The following is a 24,870-nucleotide window of genomic DNA, read 5'->3' as shown; positions in this document are numbered from 1 at the left end:
TTTGCATCCAATCTGCTTTATTGCCCTTATCTTGGGGAGCTGGTCACCTTGGGAAACCTCCCCATAGGGGCACCTAAACATTAATCCTTTCACTCCCCAACAATACAGTTAAGGGGACGGCATTTTCATCATCCTTTTCAGAGTCTATGTCCCTTATGATCCACCTCCATTGTCATCATCAACTAATAGCCCTTTTGAACCCACCAGGAGTGTATACATCACTGTCCGCCTCCCCCTCTAGACTGTAAACTTGTTGTGCGCAGGAAATCTCAAACTCTATTGTATTGTTCTCTACCAAGTGGTTAGTCCAGTGCTATGCACACAGTGAATATTCAATAAATACCACTGATGATGATGATGACAACGATGATGATGACATCCCACAAGGAGGCCCAACAGAGCCAGTGGGCCAGAGAGATGGAAGGAAGGAGTAAGGGTAGAGCAGGGGAAATAGAAATATAGCTGATGAGGCTATCCGAGGCCCAGGGCTGGGGTAGATAGGTGATAATCCTGCCAGATGCAGCACCTTTTTTTCACAAAGCTGACAGCCTAAAAGGCATGGAGAGCAGGTGTCTTATCCCCATTTTTGCAGGTGAGGAAACTGGGACTCAGAGAGGCTAAGTGACTTGCCCAGAGTCACACAGCAGAGCAGTGGGAGTGTGTATTTAGAACCCAGGTCTCCTGACTCCATGCCCCATGGTCTCTCCACTAGACCATACTGCTGCCCCGTGTATCTTAACTTGCTGACAGAGGTTCAGGTGCTGGAGGGTGAAATGGCCCTCTGTCACCGTGGGCCCCCAGGGAGCCGCAGTAGCCATCCTTGTTTTGCAGAAAGCTAAGAAGCTGGAGAGGGAGCCCAGCATCTGCTCCCAGCTGTCCGTCATGCAGATGAGGAATAGCATGGCCAGCTCCAGCGACAGTGAGGACGGGCTGCAGCACTTCCTACGTGGGACCCCCACAGCCTCCAGTCTCCGTAAGTCTCCCCCCTCCTGACGCTTCCTTTCTCCATCAGTCTTCCCCCACCCAATGCCTCCTGTCTCCGTCAGCCCCCCTGACGCTTCTGTTTCCGTCAGCCCCCCTTCCAAAGTTTCCTGTCTCCATCAGCCCCCCTCCTTTTGTATGGTATCTGTTAAGCGCTTTACTATGTGCACTGCACTCTGAGGTAGAGACAGGTTAATCAGGTTGGTTGCAGTCCCTGTCCCACATGGGGCTCACGGTCTTAATCCCCATTTCCAGATGAAGTAACTGAGGCACAGAGAAGTGAGGTGATTTACCCAAGGTCACCCAGCAGACAAATGGTGGAGCTGGGATTAGAATCAAGGTCCTACTGACTTCCAGGCCTGTGCTCTATTCGCTAGGTAACACTGCCTGTCCTGATACCTCAAGTCTCTCTCATCCTGGCTTTGATAAGCAAGTTGTTAGGTTTGAGCCTCCTGGAGTCAGAAAGCCAGTCAGAGCCCCATGTGGGACTGGGACCGAGTCTACCCTGATTGTTTTGTATCTGTCCTAGCGCTTAGTTGAGTGCTTGGCACTTAGAAATCATTTAAGAAACACCACAGTTGTTATCATTATGAGTCCTTTCCTTCCGTCTTGGGCTAATTGCTGGGCCTCAGCTCATTTTATTTGGTGGGCCTGGCTTTCCGAGGTGGTCTTGGGCCACTTTTCCCTCTGGTGTTAACTGCGTGTGGCTGTGCTTGCGCTCAGCGGCCTGCTGTGCTGTATCAGCTGGACTCCCCCGAGTTGTCCCCTGGCAGCCCGGAGAGGCTGAAGCTTGGTGCCTGAGGCTTCAAGGTTGAAGGTCTGGTGCTCTCCCAAGGGCCCTCAGTAAGAAGAGGGTGCAGGCGGTGGTCCAGGGGCTGCTGGGATGATGGCACAGCCCTGGGGGTTCTGGGGTGGTGGTGAAGGCCCAGGAGCTGCTGGGGCAGCGTTGCAGACCTAGGGACTGCTTGGGTGGCCATGGAGGCCCGGGGTCTGCTGGGGTGACAGAGCGGGTCTGGGGGTTGCTGGGACTTGCTTGGCAGTCCCAGGGACCAGGGCTGCCAGGGTGGCAGCCCCACCATCCTGATGATGTTGGTCTAACCATGGAGCAGGACTCTGGGATGTCCAGGGTTCATGTGGACACAGAAAGAGGGACTGTAAAACATAAAAATTCCTGGTTTTGTTGCTGATTCTAGTCACATTTACACTTGCGTGATTAGATTTCAGGAACCTGGAAGTGCTTTGTCAAGAAGTTGGTATTGGCATTCCCATTTTACCCTGGGGAACTAGGGTGATTCAGTTAACCAAAGGGATCAAGAAAGAACCCAGAATTCCCAGCTCTCGAACCTGCCCCTGATAGTTATCCCTGCCAGCATCTGGACAATGCTCTCCCTCTTCCTCCTTCCTTTAGATTCTCCGTGTCCTGTTGACAAGCAAATGTTGGGCCTCAGAGCCCAGAAAGTTCTGGCTGTTCCAGCAGGCTCTGGGGTTCGGGGCCTTTCAAAGAATTGGGTGGTCCACTCAGGCCAGAAGCGGTTGTCGGTGCCTGTTGCTTCCACTGTCAGGGAAAACTGACTCCATTCCAGGAGTCAGTGCATTTGTTCTGGAAGTTTGTGAACCTCTCTGGAGTCGGGGTATCACAAGTGGCTTGACCTCTGACTCGATCCGTCTTTCTCTCTGTAATCTCGGACAGGTGTGTCCTCACCCTATCTGAGGGCCTCTGCCAAGATGAAGCCGATCGAGGAAGTGGTGGAAGATGACGTCTTCGAACCGCCATCTCCAGCTGCCCCTAGGTTCCTGAGGCTGCCGTGAAGAGACGCGGCCCTCGCTAGGCACAAGGCCATTTGGTGAGGCCGAGACGGGAGCCACTGGCCGCTCACATGGCTTCCTGCATCTGCGGCTGAGGCCAGCTCAGACTGGTGACAACGAGGGTCAAGGAAAAAATGGCAGCCAGGCTTTTACCGGCCAAGCTTTGGAGTGATTTTAGCTTCTGTGTGACACTTAGCTAGGTTTAGTTATACAGATTTGAGCAACTGGTTAGCAGACATTGATGCTTCTGCCTCCGTTTTAGTAGAAGGCCAATGGAAAGTTTTCTCTCATTGTCCACGTTTTGTCTTTGTCAGCCAGCAATAAACAGTTGTGGCTCAAGGAAGCAGGCCGCATTCCCCGTTCGTTTGACACGATCATAGCAAAATGTAGTGCCTCTGACATGAATGAGACACAAAATGGTGGGATGTTCAATGAAACCCCCTTCTAGGGGCAAGTGGTAGTGAAGACCGGTCTTGGAGCCCACGCCACACTCACTGCCTCCCAACAGCAGCTCTAGGTTCTAGTGACTTGGCTTGGCTCATACTTGTGACCCTCCTGGCCCTGGAATTGATGCTCCTGTGGGGCTTGTAGGCAAAACTCCAGGCTAAGGAGCAGGATTGTAAGATCAGGTGGGCTTGGCTTCATCCCATTCACTGTTGACCCAGGCACCGGCATCATAATAATTGTGGTATCTAGTAAGTGCTTACTATGTGCTAAGTGCTAAGGTAGATACAATGCAGTTAGTTTAGAAACAGCCCCTGTCCCACATGGGGCTAACAATTTAAGGGATGAGAGAACTTACATCTTATCCCCATTTTGCAAGTGAGAAAACTGAATATCTGAGCGCTAATTGTGGCTCCACCACTTGCATACTGGGTGAGTTTGGGCAAGCCACTTAACATGCTTCAATTTCTTCATCTGTAAAATAGGGATTAAATACCTGTTTCCTCTTTCCCTTAAACTGTGAGGCCATTCATTCATTCACTCAATCTTATTTATTAAGCGCTTACTGTGTGCAGAGCACTATACTAAGTGCTTGGGAAAGTACAGTACAACAGTAAACGGTGACAATCCCTGCCCACAACAAGCTCACAGTCTAAAAGGACGAGGAGTTTGTCTGACCTAATTTCCTTGTATTTCCTTGAATTTACCCCAGTGCTTAGTACAATGCTTGGCACGTAGCAAGCACTTGACACATATCCACTGGAGGCAAGTGGCAGAGGTAGAATTATTACCCAGGTCTTCTGACTCAGGGTGCTCTACTCTTTCCACTAGCTACAGCCAGTGTTTTCTTAAAGTGAAAGTAAAGTTCACCACAACTAGGTTGTTCTGGCCAAGAGAAAATATTAGTGTCTCAAAGAAACATGAAAACAACTCCTTTCTCTCCAGTTTGCCACTGATGTGTACATTCTTGCACTGTTACTCGACAGCTGCTTGAAGATGACATCATAACAGAAAAGCCTAATTTCCCCGATCATCATCATCATCATCATCATCATCATCATCATCATCATCATCATCATCATCATCATCAATCGTATTTATTGAGCACTTATTGTATGCGATGACATCACAACACAAATGCCTGATTTTCCCCAGGGGCTTTCTCAAGCAGTAGCATGTGGTCTGGTCCATTTTTGCACTGGAAATGGTTTGTGAACTGAAGCAGGGAGGATAGGTGAACTGGCATTTATTTTGAGGTGGTAAATAACACCAGTTCCTGACAGGTCTCTAGAACAGAGAGTGCTTGTCAAGTTTGTAGACAAACAGCATGATAGATGTCACCTCTTCCTGAATGTACTGGGCTAGGATGAAATTGTGTTAGGTAAACTGTGTAATGGAGAGATCGACCTACCTCCTTTTATACTACACTAAGCTCACACCAATCACTTCAGCTGTTTTGTGTCAAACTTGAATGTAGCATAGAATCGGGGGCTCTAGATGGTCATCTAGGTCTTTCACTCTCTGCTCCTGCCTCCAAGCAGGACTCCATCCTAATCAGCCCAAAGAGATGAAATAATGGAAGGCACAGTGGAGCATAGTTTACATCCTGCTTCTGCTGCAGTGGGAGCAAACCTTTGGACAGTGGGGCAGAGTTTGCATCCTGCTTCTGCTGCAGTGGGAGCAAATATTTGGAAAGCAACACACTGCTGTGCTGATCCTATTTCTCCTGAGGGCATCAGCAGTCCTGCAGAGAACAGGGAATCAGGGATAAAATCTGGAGCTGGCTGGCCCTGGTAGGTCCTGAAGAGTGAGAGTCCTGGTGCCGTGGTCCCTCTGGTTCCATCTGAGTAATAGAGGGGTAGCCTTTTCTTTCCACTGCCAGGAGATCATGAGGCACAGGGGAATAGGTGGGCACAGGCGGCAGGAGTCGAAAAGCAAAGCTAGGCAGAGTGTGGAGATGATAGTAATAGTTGTGGCATTTAAGTGATTGTGATGTGCCAAATGCTGGGGGAAGGAACAAGAAGTGTGGCCTAGTGGCTGGAGCATGGGCCTGGGATTTGGAAGGACCTGGTTTGGTTTGGTTTTTTAAATGGTATTTTTTTAAGCACTTACTGTGTGCCAGGCACTGTTCTAAGTGATAAGGTAGATACAACTTAATCAGGTTGGACACAGTCTCTGTTCCACATGGGACTCACAGTCTTAACCCCCATTTTACATATGAGGTAACAGGCACAGAGAAGTGAAGTGTGTTACCCAAGGTCATACAAGGGACTCGTGGCAGAACTGGGGTTAGAACCCAGGTCTTTCTGACTCCTAGGCCTGTGTTCTATCCACTAGGCCATGCTGCTTCCACCTCCACTTGTCTGCTATGTGACCTGGGGCAAATCACTTCACTTCGCTCTGCCTCAGTTACCTCTTCTGTAAAATGGGGATTCAGACTGCATATAAGGCCTATATGGAATACAGACTGTATCTAACCTGATTATCTTGTATCTACCCCAAGGCTTAATACAGTGCCTGACACATAGTAAGTGCTTACAAATACCATACAAAATAAAATAAACAGATTGAATTCAATCCTGTCTCAGATAGGGCTCACAATCTATGGGGGGAGAGAGGACAGGTTTTTAATCCCCATTTTACAGATGAGGAAACTGAGACCCAGGTAAGTTAAGTGACTTTCCTGAGGTCACGCAGCAGGTGAATGGTGAAACTGGGTTGAAATCCAAGTCTCCTGGTCCTGTGCCTTTCTACCAGGTCATGCTGCTTCTTGAAGACACACCCAACCTTCTTCAATCAATCAATTGTATTTTTTGAGCATTTACTGTATGCAGAATACAGTCCTAAGCAATTGGGAGAGTATAAGAGATGGTAGACACATTCCCTGCCCACAGTGAGTGTATCTAAGTGGGGCCCTTTTGCTCAACCATCTTTAGAAATTAATTTTTGGCCCATTAAAGAGAGAGGGTGAAGCAGAGTGTCTCTGTGTGTTTGTGTGGGTGTGTATTTAATCTACATAAATATTTACAAAAGAGACTTCTGGCCTAACACCAGAGCACGGACTTGGGAGTCAGAGGTCTTGGGTTCAAATCCCGACTCCGCCACGTGTCTGCTGTGTGACTTTGGGCAAGTCACTTAACTTCTCTGAGCCTCAGTTACCTCATCTGTAAAATGGGGATGAAGACTGTGAGCCACATGTGGGACAACCTGATCACCTTGTATCCTCTCCAGCACTTAGAACAGTGCTTTGCACATAGTAAGCACTTAACAAATGCCATTATTATCATTATTATTATTATTATCAGGAAGTCAGGAGCCAGGAATTCTCCAAATTTAAATATAAAATGAAGATTACTGTCCTGAGGCCTGTGGGCTGGAGAGGATGGCCAGTGGGAGTCCAGGTTGGGGGTGGGCCTGGGGTTGGGGGTGGGCCTGGGGTTACGGGCCCAGCTAGAGAGCACACCAGGGGTTTGTTTTGGGGACTCTGCAGCAGCTCCAGGGGTTCCCACCTCAGGCTCAGTGCCTCAGAGCGGCCTGGAGGGGCCTGACAATAATAATAGTAATAATGGTATTTGTTAAGTGCTTACTATATATAGACACTGTACTGAGCGTTGGGATTGGATACAAGCAAATTGGGATGGACACAGTACCTGTCCCACGTGGGACTCATAGTCTCAATCCCCATTTTACAGCTGAGGTAACTGAGGCCCAGAGAGAAGACGTCACATGATCACATAGCAGATACGCATTGAAGTTGGGTACTTCTGACTCTATCCACTAGGCCATGCTGCTTCTCATCTCTATGCACACCCTCCACCCCACCCCCCCAACATTAGTCCCCTGTAAACTTTAGCCTTCTAAACAGCAGCAGAAGTTTTTGGGGACCCCAGGGGTTATGTATGCTCTTTGCTAATTATGATATTTATTAAGCACTTAGAGTGTGGATCTAATCCCCATTTTCCAGAGGATGAAACAGAGCCTAGAATGGGTGAGTTTCCCAAAGTCACCCAGCAGGTCTTTGGGAGAACTGGGAACAGAACTTGCATTCCCTGACTCTCAGCCCGAAGTTCTTTCCACTGGGCCACCCAGAATTACCACTGTTGGCCTGCTCTGGGTTGGGGTTGGGACCAGTCCCCTGAGACTGTAAGCTCATTGTGGGAAGGGAATGTACCTGTTTACTGGTGTATTGTACTCTGCCAAATGCTCTACTCAGTAACCGCTCAATAAATGTGATTGAATGAATGAACAGTGCTTGAAAGGATTTGAGTCCTAAAGTGCTCCCTGCTCCCCTCTCCCCAGTGGTGGGGCAATGGGGAAGTGGGGGTGTGGAACCCAACCCATCCAGCTGCACTCTCTTGGATAGGCCAAGAGATAAAATGTTATTCCTCTGGAGCTGAGGGGGCAGAGTTCAGTGAAGCCCTGAAAGGAATGGCTTTAAACAAATGGTCAGCAGATAACCAAGCATCAAAAGGACAGAAGATCAACTCCAGTCATAAAATGCAGACCCCAGCCCGGTATCACTTTAAACTGCCTTTAACTGCCTCCTCTGCTGAACCAGAGGCTTCCCAAGGCCTTCCTCCTTGGAGACAAAGGCCCCACCCTACCTCCCCCAATAAATACAATTGATTGAATGAATACAGCCCCTGTGGCATCCGAGGCCCAGAGAGCTGCTGAAGCCCCCTCCTAGTGTCGCAGCAGTGTGGGCAGGAAGGTGGGCCAGGGCTCGGCCTGCAGTTCGGGCTACAGGAGTCTTCTTGGAATTAGGTTTGTCCCTTGCGGGCAGCAGGAGATTGGAAAAATGGGAAACCTCCAAATGTCCAGCCAGAGCAAGTAAAGGTTTCCCTCTAGTGTTGGCTTGGCTATGCTGGCGATGGAGACAGCCCAGGTAGGTCAGCAGGTCGGTCAATCATATTTATTGAGTGCTTACTGCTGTGGGGATGGGATGGGGGATGAATTAAGGGAGCAAGTCAAGGCTAAGCAGTAGGGAGTTGAAAAAAAGGGAAAAAGGTCTTAGGGAAGGCTTCCTGGAGGAGATGTGCCTTCCGGAAGGCTTTAAGGGGAGGAGGGGTGGTAGTGTAATTTTCCGTCAAATATGAGGAGGGTGTTCCACACCAGAAGCAGGATGTGGGCTGGAGGTTGGTGGCAAGCTGACAAGGTCGAGGTACAGTGAGAAGGTTAGCATTAGAGGAGCAAATTGTATGGCCTGGCTTGTTAGTAGGAAGAGTAGTGAGGTAAGAGGGGGCAAGGTGATTAAATGCTTTAAGCCCATGATGAAAAGTTTCTTTCTGATGCAGACAGAGGTGGATGAGCAACCACTGGAGGTTCTTGAGAAGTGGTTTTTGTAGAAAAATGAAGTACTGATTGGAATGGAGAGAGTCAGGAGGCTGGGAGGTAAGCAAAGAGGCTGTTAAAGTAATCAGGGCATGATAGGATAAATGACTGGATTAACATGGTAGCATTTTGGATGGACAGGAAAGGTCAGATTTTAGTGATGTTGTGAAGGCTGAACCTACAGAATTGAGTGGATTGAATATGTGGGTTGAATGAGAGCTAGGTGTCAAGGATAGCACCGAGATTAAGGGCTTGTGAGACAGGAAGAATGGTGGTGCCATCCACAGTGATAGGAAAGTTAGGGGGAGGAAGGTTTAGGTGGGAAGATAAGGAATTCCATTTTAAACATGTTAAATTTGAGGGGACAGCGGGACAACCAAGGCGAGTAGCTTGGTGGTTAGCTGGGGTTGGGCAAAGATGGTAAGGGAATGGCAGGCAAGAGAGGGTAGAGAAGGGGTGAGGAGAGAACAGGAAGGATTTCTCCCAGGCAGACTGCACTGGCCTCCATTGTCCCTGTCATCATTCCCAGGAGGCTTGTAGGAATTCGCACTTGTCCAGTTCTGGCCCGGGCCCAGGGAGGGGGAGTGGAGAGGTACTTGGCCTGGGAGATGCTATCCTGGAACCCCTGGGTTTAGCGTAGGGAGACTTCAACTAGAGGGAAGCGACCTGTGGGACAGTCAGGAGTGGAGAGGAGAAAATCAGGGGTTTGGGGTGGTTTTTGCTGGGTCGCTGCACTGAGTATCAAGGAAAGAGGAAGGGAAGTTAACCTACTCTCAAGTAGCGTCTCGGACGAAAGAACCTGGGCTTGGGAATCGAATCCTGGCTCCACCACTTGCCTACTGTGACCATGGGCAAGCCGTTTCGTCATATTACCTGTTTCGTCATCTGTAAAGTGGGGATTAGATACCTGTTCTCCCTCCTTAATAATAATAATGTTGGTATTTGATAAGCGCTTAGTATGTGCCAATCACTGTTCTAAGCGCTGGAGGGATACAAGGTAATCAAGGTTGTCCCACGTGGGGCTCAGTCTTAATCCCCATTTTACAGACGAGGGAACTGAGGCCCAGAGAAGTGAAGTGACTTACCCAAAGTCACACAGCTGACAAGTGGCGGAGCCGGGATTAGAACCCATGACTTCTGACTCCCAAACCTGGGCTCTTTCCACTGAGCCACGCTGCTTCTCAAGCAGCGTCCTCTGTCCCCCCTTAGACTGTGAGCCTCATGTGGGACAGAGGGATTATCTATCATCTACCTCAGTGCTTAATATGTTTGGCTTGTGAGTGCTTAACAAATACCACTACTTTAATAATATCTGTTACTGTTGGATGGCTGTTCTGGACATGAGGGAAAGTCAGTGATGGAGACTATAGACTAACCTCTAGAGCAGGGAAGGTGTCTGCCAACTCTGTTGTATCATACTCTCCCAGGCACAAAATACAGTGCTCGGCACACAGTAAGCACTCAATAAATATGACTTATTGGAGAGAGGTGGGAGAATCCATTGTGGGATAGCGGACTGCCTTAGTAGCAGGATTTTGGGACAGCATTGAATTCTGTGTTGACAGTGAAAATCTGGTTGCAGGTAGGGCTTCCTGAGGGCATTCTGAAACAGCCTATGCTTTCCCTAGAATTGCTGCTGGCACGAGCAGTCCAACACCTGGAAGGGTCTACTAATGCGGGACCCGACAACCTAGATTGAATCAGAAATGGTGGAAGAGAGTGTATGTTGTCCCAGAATTCTTTGTACAAATTTCATTGCTTATTAAGTCATCTCATAACTTCCCTTTAATTATTTCCTTTTACACCCGCCCCCCAAAGTGACTGTATGCAGTCAAGAAGCCAAAGTGTAAGTCCCCCACAGGACTCTCCCTCACCTTCAAGACATCATATCACAAATAATGACTGGAAAGGAGCAGAATTCAGACCCTCAAAACTTGTTAAGAAGTTGTTACAATAGGGGACTACAAAGACAAATGGCCATGGGACAAGATTACCAATTAGGGGTTCCTGCATGTATCCCTTTGACACCGGGGTTCTTTACCACCTTGGCTCACTCACCCTACCAATCAATAGTATTTATTGAGTCTCTATTGTGTGTGTACTGGGCCCTGGACCAAGTGCTTGAAAGAGTACAAGGGAGATGGAAGATTTTCCTCTACTAGGATTTTTTTAAGTTTCAGGAAATATGGAAACCAGTCTACATGAGCCAGGAGCTGATGCTTTATGAGTTCTAACCACCCTCATCAAACAAATTGGCAAGTTCCCAAGGGGTTTGGAGCCTGAATGGATAAGAAAGGCATTATGAGGGGGAATACTAATGCTGGATCACAGATGGGTTGCTTAAAGAACCAAAAGGTCATTAAAAGCCTGCTGGTGAGAAGTCCTATATCAGAGTAATTCAGAGTAATATATGGCAAGACATTATGGAGCGGGGTGGGCAGAATCTCTCTTTTGCCTCAGGATTGTATTTGAGCTACCAGGAGCCTATGATACTTTTAAACATTCTTCAAATTCAACTAGCACACAATAGGGTCCTAGGATGAAAGAACTTAAAAACTTGTCTTCTCAAATTCTGCACCTTAATTAAGCTGACTTGAAATACGACAGTGGTGTTCACTTGTGTCTTTCCAAGAAAATGGAAAATCCTCATTAGATTAAAAAAAATTTTAATTGTTAAAAAGGTACATCATGTGACAACGCAAAGCTACTCCTTCAAATAGTAGACCTCAATGAAAACATGATGATAAAAATACTTGTACAATCACCGTTATAGAAACATCCAAGTATACAATCCTTCACATGGTTACTGGAAAAATGACACGATTTAAATAACTGTCCTTTATGGTGGGTGGGATCGACAGATGAACTCAACAGCTGCACTGGTAAGGTTTTAAGAGTCACGTCGTTAATAAATAATAAATACAGTCTTACGTCGTAAAAAAATTATGCTAACTCTACATTCAGCATATCAGGTGGCTGGTACTGATGCACGCTGGCCCTGATCAGTTGTGCTTTTCAAAGAGTTTAAGATTCATCAGAAAGACTGCAAGAGAATTCTAAACCTAGCCCTGCCGAAGGTGTTGGGTCTTTCGCCACTGTGGGTGACCACATGGCTGAGGGGTTTCGACTCCAAAAGTCACCTTCGGCTTCGACGGACGGGGCAGCTGGATTTGATGTTTCATGCGGTGGCTGCGAGGGTTGTTTAGCCTCTTTGGTAAAGTGTGTCTTTCCCAAGACGCACCAGACCCTAAGTGACCTGTCTCCACATGGTGCGTGGGGCTGGAGAGCAAGAGTCTGGGAGAGGGACTGACGTGGGCCCTTCAACTACGCAAACCACAGAAAAATTTCCAATGGCCACTAGAAATGGCAACATTATAGGTTTATTTTTTTTTTAATCGTGATCTTCTTTTACCTCACAATATCCATGATTGACAGAAATAAGACATTAGGCATGAAATGCTAGTAGAAAATACAGGATCTTGCTGAAGGGCGATCAGTGCGTTAGTCTGTGAAGATGCCAGTAAACAGGTGAGACGCCCTTCAAGACATCACAGTCCTTTCTTCCTTTGAAAAACTGTTGATTCAAGTGATTTTTTTTTTGAGCTTGTAAACAATGCGAGTCAAAACGGACAATGAGGTAATCTCTAAACTACATAGGATAAACTGTAAAACACTAGATAAGACACAGTATTAAAGACAAATAGAAATCAGTGTTCACTTTGGTCTCTAGTATGGTTCGAGTTGTTCGATTCAGAAAGCAACTCCTACTAGGTAGAGCCAGTCAAGAGATGAGGGCCAGGGGCTGTTAACTGTCAGTAATTCAAGAGGTAGTCGACACCATTATCTCTTTGATGCTGGTGGCACGGCCATTTGGTAAGTGACACGGCTGTAGTAAATAGCACAGTACATTTTCCTAGTACAACATTTTGTCAGAACAATGGCCCCGTTTTTAGCAGAACATAAACACGTTCCTAGAGGAACTTCTAAAACTACCTTTTCAACAAGTATAGCAGAGTGGATGCAACAACCCCATCTTAAAAGAGGCTGTTGATCTATACGCAAGATAAAACCTGATGCTTTGAACAAGGTGTTTTTCTCTGCAGCTTATAAATCTCATTAAGACAGCTAGAAAATTAAAGTCAGTCCATCTGCACATGTACATATTGTCCCAGTTATTCTAACCAAAGGGGAAATAGATATATATACTCTTAGGATAAACATTTCTTTCAGACAACAGATAAATTAACTTAAATTAATTTTAAGACTTAATGAGATTTCCCAAGTCCTCTCTAATTCATCTTACAGTGAATGTTCCAAAGCTTATTACACTGATGGGTCACTGTTCACAAAGCTAAATTCCACGCCCCGCCACTCGGGCAGATCCCGGGGGCGAAACAAAAGGGAGTGGGAACGAGCAAGAAGACTGGCTGTCTGGCTACCGGTATAACCTGAGCTGCCTTACTCTCAGACTATGGAAGCGGCTCCGCATAGCCTCCTGGGGTGAACACGCTTCCACTAATTCAGGTCTCTTTCCTACTTAACATCCTGCTCTTGGCCCGCTGGGTGACCTTGGGCGAGTCACTTAAGCCTCTCTGTGCCTCAGTTTCTTCATCTGTAAAATGTGGACGTTAACTATCTGTTCTATGTCCCACTTGGACTGTGAACCTCATTTAGGGTGGGGACTGTGTCTGAGCTGATTGTATTTTATCTACCCCAGTGCTTAGCGCAATGCTTGGCACATAGTAAGCACTTCAGGAATACCACTCTTATTATTACTATCATTATTATTATTCTTTTCATATTATTATTATATCCAGTGAGGGCCTGGGAGCAAGGGGCAGCTTTCGCTGGACTTGATTTGAGAGTGCGAAAAATTCCCTGGGGCAAGGGGGGGGGTGGGGGAGGCGGGAAGAGAGATGGGATCTCTCTGTGGCCTGCCACGGTCACGTTGAGGTTCCAGACCCCTCCCCTTGTAGTGTTTCAGGGTCCAGTTTGGCCAACGTCACACCTTGTGATCCTTCTCGGAATCACTGCGGTTTGGTTTATTCCCACAGCTGGACGCACTGCAAACCGTTGAGGTTTGGTGCAGTGGGAACAGGGGGTAACACCAGTGGCCTTAGCTGCCTCAGGCCCTCACCCAGCGTGAGAGTCCCTGGACAAGCGCTAATTCCAAAGCTGCTTTAGTGTTTGATTTGGCTTTTGTGAAGAGTGCCCACAAGACTTTAGACAAAATACATGGCAACTTTTAGAAAATGTCTGGAGACTTCACACAACTGAAAATCTGTCGTGGTTTTTTTTCACAAGTATTGGTCAGTTCTATGCAGTTATGAAACACTATATATATATATATACACACACACACTATATATATATATACGTATATATAATGCAGGTAAAAGGGTGTATACGATAGGCTCAACAACCACCTTTACGGCTTGGCATGTAGCTTAAAGGTGTGCTATCCATTAAGTACGAGGTAGCCTTTTGCTGTAAACAGAATAAAAAAATTTTTACCTGTGTAATACTGTGCCCGGTGTCACAAATATCCACAGAAGCAACCAGTCCAGGAATTACCACTTAATCGGTCTTTTCACACAAACTAAAATACAAGACTTTGATATCTGATTATCAGAAACATAGGTCTATGTCAAACTCAGAGGTAGTTACTAATATCAGCACATAATACTTTATATAAAGGTCTACATTATTTGGTTTGTTTTTGAGAAAGCAGGCTTGTAGACTATTCTGTAAAGGAAAAAAAACCCCAAAATGACATGGTATATTCCCTGAGCAAAGTTCTTTGTCCTGAGTAGGTTATGTAATTAAGTGATAATATTCTCATATAAAAAAATAAACCCTAAGCATTTAAGCATAAGATTGGTTTGATAATGAGGGCTCTTAACAGTTCAGTCTGGGTTGGTGTTGAGTGTTTTCGAATTGCACCAGCAAGGTGCGGGTAAACTGATTGCTGCCTGAATGGTCTCTCCTTCTCATCTCAGCTCTGAACTCGTTCTACGGAAACAGGGAATGTTCAATTTCCAAATCCACTGTTTTCTATTTCTACAATGTCAAAAGAGACTTTGGTTTGCATTTTCAAAGTGACCTGCGTCTTGCATTGTTGCCGTTTTAACCTGGTTGTCGCACCTGCTCTGAGGTGTCGCAATGCCACTTGGTCTACATAATTTAAATTAGCTTACACTCCTTACCTAAGGCAAGGAAGAACTTCTCTCTAGTAGATACATCACATTCAATATCGTCAAAGATAAGCTTTGCATTACAGCGTACTGAGACTCTCAGCATACACCGTGAATATACCCCCCACCCCTCCCCACCCCTCCCCAGGCACAGCCGTGCCCGGGCACCACAGTCCCCTCTGTTGCTGCCTGCAGCGGCTGCGAGAGGGCAAAAAGATCTCCCCTGCGAGGACCGGTGGGAGAGGGGGAGGCCAAATTCACAACAGAACAGGTCTGATTTGATTCATGCTGTTTTTCATTTTCTGATTATCTGAGCGTACACCTACCAGGTTCTTCTAAACCTATGTATATTGCCCGTATTCTCTAGGCTTTTCCAAATCGGGAATTTCCTTCCATAGGATTTTAGAATTTGAGATGAACAACTGAAACATGAAACAGATGGCCCCCATTTCGTCTGTCGGTCAGCGTAAATGTACCAATACCATAAAGTTTACAAGGTAGTCCCCCCACCCCCCACCCCCTCCCACCCCACCCCCGCTTTCGGTCAGCCATAGAGGAGAAGAACCCCGTGAAGACTGCAGATGACGTGGTACCCAGAGAGACACCTTAGATATTTGCCGCAAACAGCATCCGCAGGCCAGAAGCTGTAGTCTTCACAGGTACCTTTGACCCCTCCAGCCGCACCCAGCTCCAGTCGGGTGGCTGGCAAAAATGAGTCCGTTCCCCCAACTCTCAGCCCCTCGGCCTGTTGTCCTTGGGCCTGGGCGCTCTCATCTGCCACTGGAGGGGAGGTCTGCCCCCACGGTGCTCTCCCTCTCGACAGTCATGCCAATGGTGGTGGCTTTTCCTTTTCCAGAGAACCCCACCAGGCTAGTAGAGTTCTTTCCTTGACTCTGAGTAGCAGGCAAGAGATAGGCCCTTGGTGGGCTTCACTTGGTTGCGGCCATTCCCAGCCCTGCACCACAGAACAAAGTCACAGCCGGGCGGCACTCTACTGCTGCTCAAAACGATGCAGTACCAATCACTTTCACAACATGCTCACCCCATGGCTCACAAAAGGCATCTACTTAACAACCAACCCATGTCCATGTAAAACATCTGAGATCCCGACACAGAAAAGAAAACATTCGTGGTCTTTGCTGGAGCCCCTCATTCCAGGACCACCTAGATTAGGGGGACATGGTGGCGGTGGCAGTGGGGGCATTCCGCTGGTGAGGCTACCACCCGCCACCCCATAAACTGTGGAGGAAAAAAAATCTGAATATGGGAGAGTTGGGGCAGGTGGGAGTGGAGAGAGATGCACCCCCAGTACCGGGGCCAGGTAGCTGTGAGACTTGATGTAGCCTTTTGGTTCATGTGAAAAGTAACAGTCATGGTTTTTTTATTTAATACATAAATAAAAAAAGTATTGTAGCATGACAGGTCCAGGGACAAATTCCCGGCCTCACTTCAAACCATGGGAATATTGCTTCAGAGAGGCAATGAATTCTAGCATTTCTGATCATGATGAGGAGAAAGAGTGTGTGTGTGTGTGTGTGTGTGTGTGTGTGTGTGTGTGTGTGCGCACGCACGAGCACACACAGGTATAATAGTGTACCTCCCCTTTCCCCACCGTGTATATGTGGGATACAGAGACAGATTCAGTTCTCAGAGGTGTGTGCTGACACAATCTCTCTCTCACACACACACACACAGACACAGACACACACACAGACGCACATACAATCTCTCCCCCCCACACCCGCCCTCCCTCTTCCTCCCATGGGATCCCCTGAAAGACAGGAAACAGAAGAGACTCTGTTTCTATGTTCCAACGCAACCGGCTTCAAGCGATTTTCTCCGTTTAGAAAATTTCACAGTTCCTCAACAGTAGTCAGATTCTGGGTCGGCGGCCGAGTGCGAAATCACTCCCCTGTCGTTGTGTGAGGTAGACATTCCGAGCGGGTCAAGGAGCTGGACCGCTGGGAGACGGCATCCTAAGTCTTTTTCCGTTTTTGAACGGAAGGCCCCTTCCGGCTCGGTTCTTCGGGTGAGGCTGAGACTTTGCCGGAGGAAGATTCCTGGGGCGACCTACCCGGGCGTTCGGAGCCCTCGGACTTACTACCCTCCGGCGGGTGCAGGGGAGTCGGGTGACCGGCAGCTGTTCCTCCTGCCTCTCTGGGGACGGCGGCGGCTGCGGATGTGGAGGGCTGAGGCTCTGGTTCTGGTCTTCCCTGAGAGCTGGAGGGTGGCTGTGCCCCCGTTTTGTGGGGGCAGGTGGCCACCATGTGCAGGATGCTCTGGCAGCAATGGCACTTCTTGGGCTGAGGAGGTAGGCTGCATTCCTTAGCGTGGTGATCCAGGCCGCCACAGTTGTAGCATCTGCAAAGAGAAGCAGGGCTGCGCGGTTAAAGGAACCGTCAGAAAGAGGGAGGAAACCCAAGGGGAACACGTGAGCCCTGGACTCCTTGGGCACCGCTGGCTGACCCAAGCCTGCACTGACTGTAAGCCCTTTCATCATCATCATCATCAATCGTATTTATTGAGCGCTTACTGTGTGCAGAGCACTGTACTAAGCGCTTGGGAAGTACAAGTTGGCAACATATAGAGACGGTCCCTACCCAACAGTGGGCTCACGGTCTAAAGGGGGGAGACAGAGAACCAAACCAAACATACCAACAAAATAAAATAGATATGTACAAGTAAAATAAATAAATAAAGTAACAAATATGTACAAACATATATACAGGTGCTGTGGGGAAGGGAAGGAGGTAAGATGGGGGGAAATGTGTCTCCCAACTTTGTTATGCTGTACTCTCCCAAGCGCTCATTACAGTGCTCTACATACAGTAATTGCTCAGTAAGTGCCACTGACTGACTGATTGGTTGACTGGCTCTGTTCACGGAGGGCATTAAAAGGCTGGTCTTGAAACCCTGAGACCGCATGCTCAGGAGACCCCTAAACTCGTTTAAAGGCAGGGAAGGGAAAAGTCAGTCACGCTCAAAAAGAAACAGCTCTCTGGTAGCCCCTAGATGGCACCAAACAGTCAAATAAAATACGCAGTCGCTAGGATTGCCAAGAATGGACCAAAACAAACGTTCACAAACATTTGGAAACATTTGGCAAAGCAGCTTTGAGTATGCCCAAGCCTACGACGCTGGACTCATATCAACAGCGCTTCTACATTTGCTCATTTGTTACATCCCCTGAACTGTTTCTCTTTATAAATAACGCAGGGGAGCACACTAGGCCTGAAATTCGGCTGTGGTTTGACAATTTACTATACCTTAGAAGGATGTATTTAAATATCCGAGTTGAAATATCCCACAACGAGTGGAGGGTGACCAGAATTTAGGAGAGATCGCAAAAGGAAGAAGGGATGCTTCTCAGAGAAAGTGGGAGGGAACTCCAAGTTACCTGATCTAAGGAATGTCGACTATTCCACAGCAGCAAACTGTTCCTGGGCTTTTCTTTGCAAAAACATTTCATTTTTCCCTCGGGTTACATTCTTCCTCTACATAACCATTACCAAGCCCTCAGTCATTCATAGAACATTTTTCACGTATTCACTAAAGTGCACAGCATTGTCTCTGGGGCTGATAAATTTCAAAAATTATTTTAAATCTCACAGCTGAGTTAGGAAGGAAACTACAGTGTTACTGAATTTCAAGGCTTTTTTTCCATCTGCTAACAGCCCAACTAAAAGATCAACAAAATTTTGCCAATGTTAGGAAAACTTAGAATTGCTCTCAGATTTAGGCTGCTGGGTCAAATACCTAAAGACAGAAGAAGCTGATGGATATGTTCATTGTGTTGGTAATTTTTTGGCCTTAAACTATTTCCTAAATTGTACATAATGCCCAATTCTTTTCTTTTTTTTTTAAACAAACAGTAGTACCTTTAATATTCAAATACGGTCTCTCTAGGGTTTTCATAACATAACAAAAGAAAGATAAGTGTTTGTGCAGGGCATGATATTGAAAATGGCGACTTTCATTTCCACTTCCTCATTTTTCTGGGGAGCCTATATTTTTATAATCAGCATTATAAATCCCTAAAACTTGTACGCCTATGGGTAAAGAAAAATTAATTATACTTATATTTTTATTGAAATGATACTGCTTAATATCAAAGATTCATTCTCATAAACAACTGGTATTCACAATATCACTTAAGGTCAAGAAATCTCACATTATAGTGTAGTCTCCAAGCACTTAGAACAGTGCTCTGCTCATAGTAAGCATTCAGTAAATACAATTGCTTGGTATTCTTAAGGGGGCAAAGAGAGAAATGAGGACTTGCTTAAGGTCTGGACTACTGCGATTTTATTCAACTCTATATTTATAAACTGAAATTCATGAGACACAAATTTTTCCTTTCTTCCTGCACTAGAATGTGGCCTACAGAACAGGTTGGATTTTAAAACTAAGGTTTCATCCAAAGTTTCCTTCTTTCCTGCTCAAGCCACGACTATACATAGTTTCATGTGGGGAGAAAAACACAGAGCTCAGAAATCACATACCAAGGCAAAATATTGATTTAAAAAAAAAAAAATTCATTCTGCCCTTCAAAGTGTTTCTTTGAAACATTACCAAACTTAATGATCTCACCTTCCGGTTCCACTGTTTCAATGCTGCTAGTATTTAAAGGTGGCTGCTTAGCCATGTTTTCTGAGAAGCTAAGGACAAAGCAACAGACACCAGAAAAAAAGAACAAACCCTGACAACCTTCACCAAACATGCACTGGATTCCCTCAGTCAGTGGTATTGAGTGCTTCCAGAGTGCAGAGCACTGTACTACACTCCCTTTCTCAAATCCAGGACAGGGCAGACCTTGGGTCCAAGATGCTCTTTGAGCTAGACTTAGTGCCCAGATCTAGCTTCTAACTCCACACACTGTCTCATCTCCTGTCCATTGCAGGAGGTGGTGGGGGGAAAGGGAGAGAGGGAGAGGAGGTGGGGGGAAGGGACAGAGAAAGAAGTGGGTGGGAGAGGGAGAGGAGTAGTGAGGGAAGGGAGAGAGGGAGGGGGATGCTGATATGATGACTTGTCAAGCTTCTTCAACAACATATTCCCCTCCTTCAGCCGGGCTAGACGCACCCACTTTTAAATTTGCCATTGCAGAAAGCTGTTTAAGGATTTCTCCATCCCCTCCCGCCTTACCTCCTTCCCCTCCCCACAGCACCTGTATATATGTATATATGCTTGTATGTATTTATTACTCTATTTTATTTGTACATACTTATTCTATTTATTTTATTTTGTTAATATGTTTTGTTTTGTTCTCTGTCTCCCCCTTCCAGACTGCGAGCCCACTGTTGGGTAGGGGCCGTCTCTATATGTTGCCAACTTGTACTTCCCAAGTGCTTAGTCCAGTGCTCTGCACACAGTAAGCGCTCAATAAATACAACTGAATGAATGAATGAATGAATGATGGGGTGGAAATGTTAGGTGGGGGATGGGAGGAAGAGTGTAGCCTTTTCAAAGAATTGATATGTTAACTTTAGGGTTCACTCTGTGTTTCCTTGATGCAACGGGAAGGTGAACAGTGAACCTGGATAAATGTGCAGTCCTAAGATTTCATTCTTCTGAATTCAGTTCCCTTCTTTCTCCTGAGATCACATTCATTCAGAAGCTTGTTTTTGGAGAAGTTTGAAAATACGTTAAAAGGCCTCCGTAATGGAGTAGGCTGCAGCTATGGACAAATCAATTTAATCAGTCACTGTGGTATGCGCTATGTTATCCAATTCAGTGAACCATCTTGCCTCCCCCCAATTGACCAAGAAGCACTATCAAGGTTCACCTTCCACTGACGGGGGGCCCCCACCATCTTCTGCTTCTAAATTCATCTTACATTTTGATTACAGAATGGTTTTCCCTTTCCAAATGCGCTTTTGTTTCACAGACGTCTCTTTGACAGACAGCTTTCAAAGGAAGAGCCGGGCCCCTCGGCCACTGGCTGGAGTGGTTAGCCAAGCTCTTGCCCATAGTGTTGCATTAAATTGTATGGGGGGCTGGGCTTAGGGGTGGAGTGGAGGGGGGCGAGGGGGAGATGGGGCTATTTATCCTGCACTTCAATTGATTTATTTCGTGTCAATCACTCTTCCTGGCAGGAGTGGCCACCCCTATGCTGAAGTGCTCTGTTGGCCAGGGATTTTGCACCAAAGTGGAAATGTCCAGTCACGCATCATCACACGCATCTACCTGCATGCATGTGCGTAAGTGTGCACACACACACACACCCCGCACCCTGGATATAGGACTAACCACATGACTCGTCATTCAAGCACACTTTAACAAAGCAGGCTTTTGCTTTTCCTTGCTGGGCTTGATTTAACACTGTCGGCTTTGAGCGTTTTCCCAGGGGAAGCAAGTCTGGCCTGAGCAGTAGCAGGCAGGGCCTAGCAGTGCTGCTGGTGTTGCTGTGGCCACAGGCCTGAGCAAATTAAGTTATACCCACTGCAAGCCCCAAAGAGAACAAAGGTAACCGAGCACTTCAATCCAGGTACAAGGTGGAGAAGCAGCATGGCTCAGTGGAAAGATCCCGGGCTTTGGAGTCAGAGGTCATGGGTTCAAATCCCGGCTCCACCACTTATCAGGTGTGTGACTTTGGGCACGTCACTTAATTTCTCTGTGCCTCAGTTACCTCATCTGTAAAATGGGGATGAAGACTGTGAGCCCCCCGTGGGACAAATTACTCTATTTATTTTACTTGTACCTATCTATTCTATTTATTTTATTTTGTTAGTATGTTTGGTTTTGTTCTCTGTCTCCCCCTTCTAGACTGTAAGCTCACTGTTGGGTAGGGACTGTCTCTATATGTTGCCAGCTTGTACTTCCCAAGCGCTTACTACAGTGCTCTGCACACAGTAAGCACTCAATAAATACGATTGATTGATTGACAACCGGATCACCTTGTTAACCACCCCAGCACTTAGAACAGTGCTTTGCACATAGTAAGCGCTTAATAAATGCTATCATTATTATTATTATTAGGTACAGACAATCAACTCCTGCGGGCATTTTCCTGGCCTTTTAAAGGTAAATTTAGAGCAAAACCCAACACATTTTGTTTAAACCCCCTGAGGAATGTAGTGACCTTTGTCTAACAAGAGTCTGCTCAAAATCTGAGTGCTTTCATTTTACTAAAGCCTCATATTTCACAAAGATTTCTCCTTGTCCCAGCATGGTTACAATGGGTGACAATGACTCCAAACCTGCACTTGATCTAGTGGCTGAAAAATGAAAGGAAAGGGTTTTTTTTTTAAGAACAGGAAATGAAATTTTAAATGGAAGCCGAGGGTCTACTAACGCCGACACAACAGTCCCAACAAACTTTGAAAGTATTCGCTAGTAGGAGAAGAACAAAACAAGCAAGTAAATACTCAAAGATTCCATGACTTAGAAATCTTTCTTCCTACTTAAGCAGGCAAAATTCCCAAATAACTAGTTAGGTGCTTGAAAATATTACCAGCATCTGCCTGGAAAGAAAATGAAATTATTCCATAAATTTACTATTATTATTTATTCTGTAAATAAAATTGCCCTACAAAGGCTTACAGTCTTTCCTGGAGTTTTAGGGAAAATCTACAATTTCACTTTCATATTAAAGAGTTTTATTAGGTTTCCAAATGATGCCATTAGCCCTAATTCCAATCCAGTGGACCCAAGTGACGAGAACTGTAAGCATAACTGTCTGCTCCTTAGTGTTGGCCAATGATTTCGTTTTAACAATAATCCAAGGTACACAAGTCGAGAAGCCATTTTGGCTCATTCTAGGGTTATCTAATGGCAGGAAAATGAAAAAGTCCTCTATAAATTACTTGCAGGTGACAGCCTGGACATGATCAGGAAAGGGGGAGGGGAGGGAGGAGGAAGAGACGGGGTGGGCTTGCTTGGGAAAATGCTATTTCCCAATCTAGACATTTTCTGTACCCTTGCAGTAGCTTGAAAATAGTCTTGTGGCCAAGTGTACGGCTGGTGCAAACTGGGTTTGGATTAATTAACAGCGAGTGCCGCTAGCTGCAGCGCTGAAAATTACAGGAAAGACGCTCTGTTCTGACACAACTGTACACGAGGGCTTCATGAGTCCCGGAAGTGAAACAGCAAAAAGGCGGCAGAGCAAACACCTGGAAGGGATCTTCCAGGCAGGCAGTTTGAGCGGGAGAAGGCCGGGGCCTTGCCCCAGGCTGAAATCACCCATTTCTGGCTCATTCCCCCTCCCACCCCGGGCCTGTTCACCCTCCCCTTCCCGAACTTTGGGGGCACTCTGTCCTGTCTGGTTCACCCTTCTGGCCTTGCCGAGTCTTCCCCCAAAGGAGCAAACGGGGTTGAACTGCAGACGCAGAGAAACAACCCTCGAGCTGAGTTCAGAAGAGCCGCGTGGCGGTAATCTGATACAGGCCTGCGGGGAGAGGGGACATTTTAGGAACGGACTCTCCTTGAATGAGGCAAACCTATCCATTCTGAATGGAGAGCAGCGAGTGCCACGTCTCCTCCACGTGGCCACTGGAGCTGGGCCAGAGAGGAAAGACAACAAAGCCCCTTGCAGACCGCTCTGGACAAACCTGAGTTTTGGCCTTTCTGGGTGGAGAAGGAGGCTTCCCTAACCTAGCCTGGGCCGGGGGCCGGTGGGCCGGGACAACCAGGAGAGGAGATGAGGGGGTGTTGAGTTGTCGCAGTCTCCTTCTGACCCTGTACAGTATTCTAGGGTCAGGAGAGCCTATGTTTTGCACCTCACAGTGGGGGTGGGGAGCGTGAGGAAGGGTGGTGGGGACAGTGAGGAGGGACTGGAGCAGAGAGCGCTCCCTCCCTCCTCAGCCCCCTTCGCAGACCAGCGGCGGAACCGATGGATGCAACAGTGAGATCTTCCCCTGCTCTGAAGGCACTGCCTCCCCGGAAAACAGCCGGCTACAAAATGCCCCTGTTCTGGTACCGACTGATTGGGAAAAAAATCTGAGATTCACTCTTGAGGTCTCAGATGATTAAATAAATAGGAGCATTGGTAGACGAGCCCACATCCTCTCTCCCACTTGTATTTCCCATGCCTGACTACCCCCATATCGTTGCCTCTCTTGTGCTCCCCAGCTAGGGATGAGCTCTGGGAGGTGATCTGAATGCCGGGAATGAGCAAGAGGATCCACAGTCTCAGCCCGGCCGGGACTGGGAGAGGAATCTCCACTCCAACACTAGGTTCTTGTCTGCAACTCTGGGGCAGAAGTTTGCTAAGTTCACCCTGCAGAGTTCTCTCCTCCAGCCTGGGGGCAGAGCCGCCCACTGCATTTTTCTGTGCTCCAAAATCCAGCTGTTCCTTGGTCTTGCATTTTGCCCAACACGTGAGGCCTTCTGGACAAAGCCAGCTCCCATGCCAGGTGCTGCCTCTCCCTGAAGCTTTAGAGCCTTTCTGAAAAGCTGGGCTGGTTCTTCATCTTCCTCTCATACCTGCTAACAGTTAAACTAACTGCTTAGACTTGTTAGACTAGACTAGTTAGACTAGTTGCTCATCAAACTAACTTTGTGCTGCCTTTGGTTCTGCCCACTCTGCTTAATTAACATGTTTCCTGAGGCTTGTCGGGTGGGATGTGGGACCCACATACTTTGATTCTTGAGGCCCCAAGACTTAGAATATCCAGGGAGTAAGAGATGCTAACAAGTAATGAAGCACCTTGAAGACAGGGGTCCTGTTTACAATGCTCCATAGTACTCTCCCAAGCACTCCGTAAAATGTTCTGAACACGGTGGGCACTCAGTACACATCATTTGATCAACTGATCACCCACAATACCGCTTCCACTGTACACATGCCTCAACGGAAAAGTAAGCACTTTTCATATTTGTTCCATGCAAGATTTAAAATAAACTATCAGGCCACTGCTAGAAAGAATAAATACATTTATTTTTTCACTGTTGGAAACCTGCCAGAACTAGGTGATTTTTGGGGGGTTTATTCTTTTTTACATGATCTAGAACATCAGCTTTTCCTTGTCATCACCAAAGGATACAGAAAAGCCAATAGCGGCAGGCAGTCGGCTGCTGGAGACGACAGTTTGGACGGCAGTGTGAAAACAGAGAATGCCACAACAAAAGTAATACTTGCCAAAAGGAGAGGATAAATCCCCAAATCATTCCCTTTTTA

General features: G+C 46.8%; 2 protein-coding genes across 3 annotated transcripts in view; one reads left to right on the top strand and one right to left on the bottom strand.

Moving 5' to 3' along the window:
• The window catches only part of BVES (blood vessel epicardial substance), a 46,290-nt gene extending 43,144 nt beyond the window's left edge, over positions 1-3,146 (top strand). The window contains exons 18-19 of the mRNA XM_038760893.1: positions 832-973; positions 2,672-3,146. Of these exons, the coding sequence (XP_038616821.1) occupies positions 832-973; positions 2,672-2,790 (261 nt within the window). The 3' untranslated portion in view covers positions 2,791-3,146. The remainder of the gene's footprint in view (positions 1-831; positions 974-2,671) is intronic.
• A 13,364-nt stretch (positions 3,147-16,510) lies between these two features.
• Positions 16,511-24,870, bottom strand: part of LIN28B (lin-28 homolog B) — a 71,829-nt gene continuing 63,469 nt past the window's right edge. For both annotated transcript variants that reach the window (XM_038761318.1, XM_038761319.1), the window contains exon 5: positions 16,511-17,117. In XM_038761318.1, coding sequence (XP_038617246.1) covers positions 16,733-17,117 — 385 coding nt within the window. In that variant the 3' untranslated portion in view covers positions 16,511-16,732. The remainder of the gene's footprint in view (positions 17,118-24,870) is intronic.

Source organism: Tachyglossus aculeatus, chromosome 19, assembly GCF_015852505.1.
Source record: "Tachyglossus aculeatus isolate mTacAcu1 chromosome 19, mTacAcu1.pri, whole genome shotgun sequence".
Taxonomy (NCBI): domain Eukaryota; kingdom Metazoa; phylum Chordata; class Mammalia; order Monotremata; family Tachyglossidae; genus Tachyglossus; species Tachyglossus aculeatus.
This window is presented reverse-complemented; position numbering and strand designations above follow the sequence as displayed.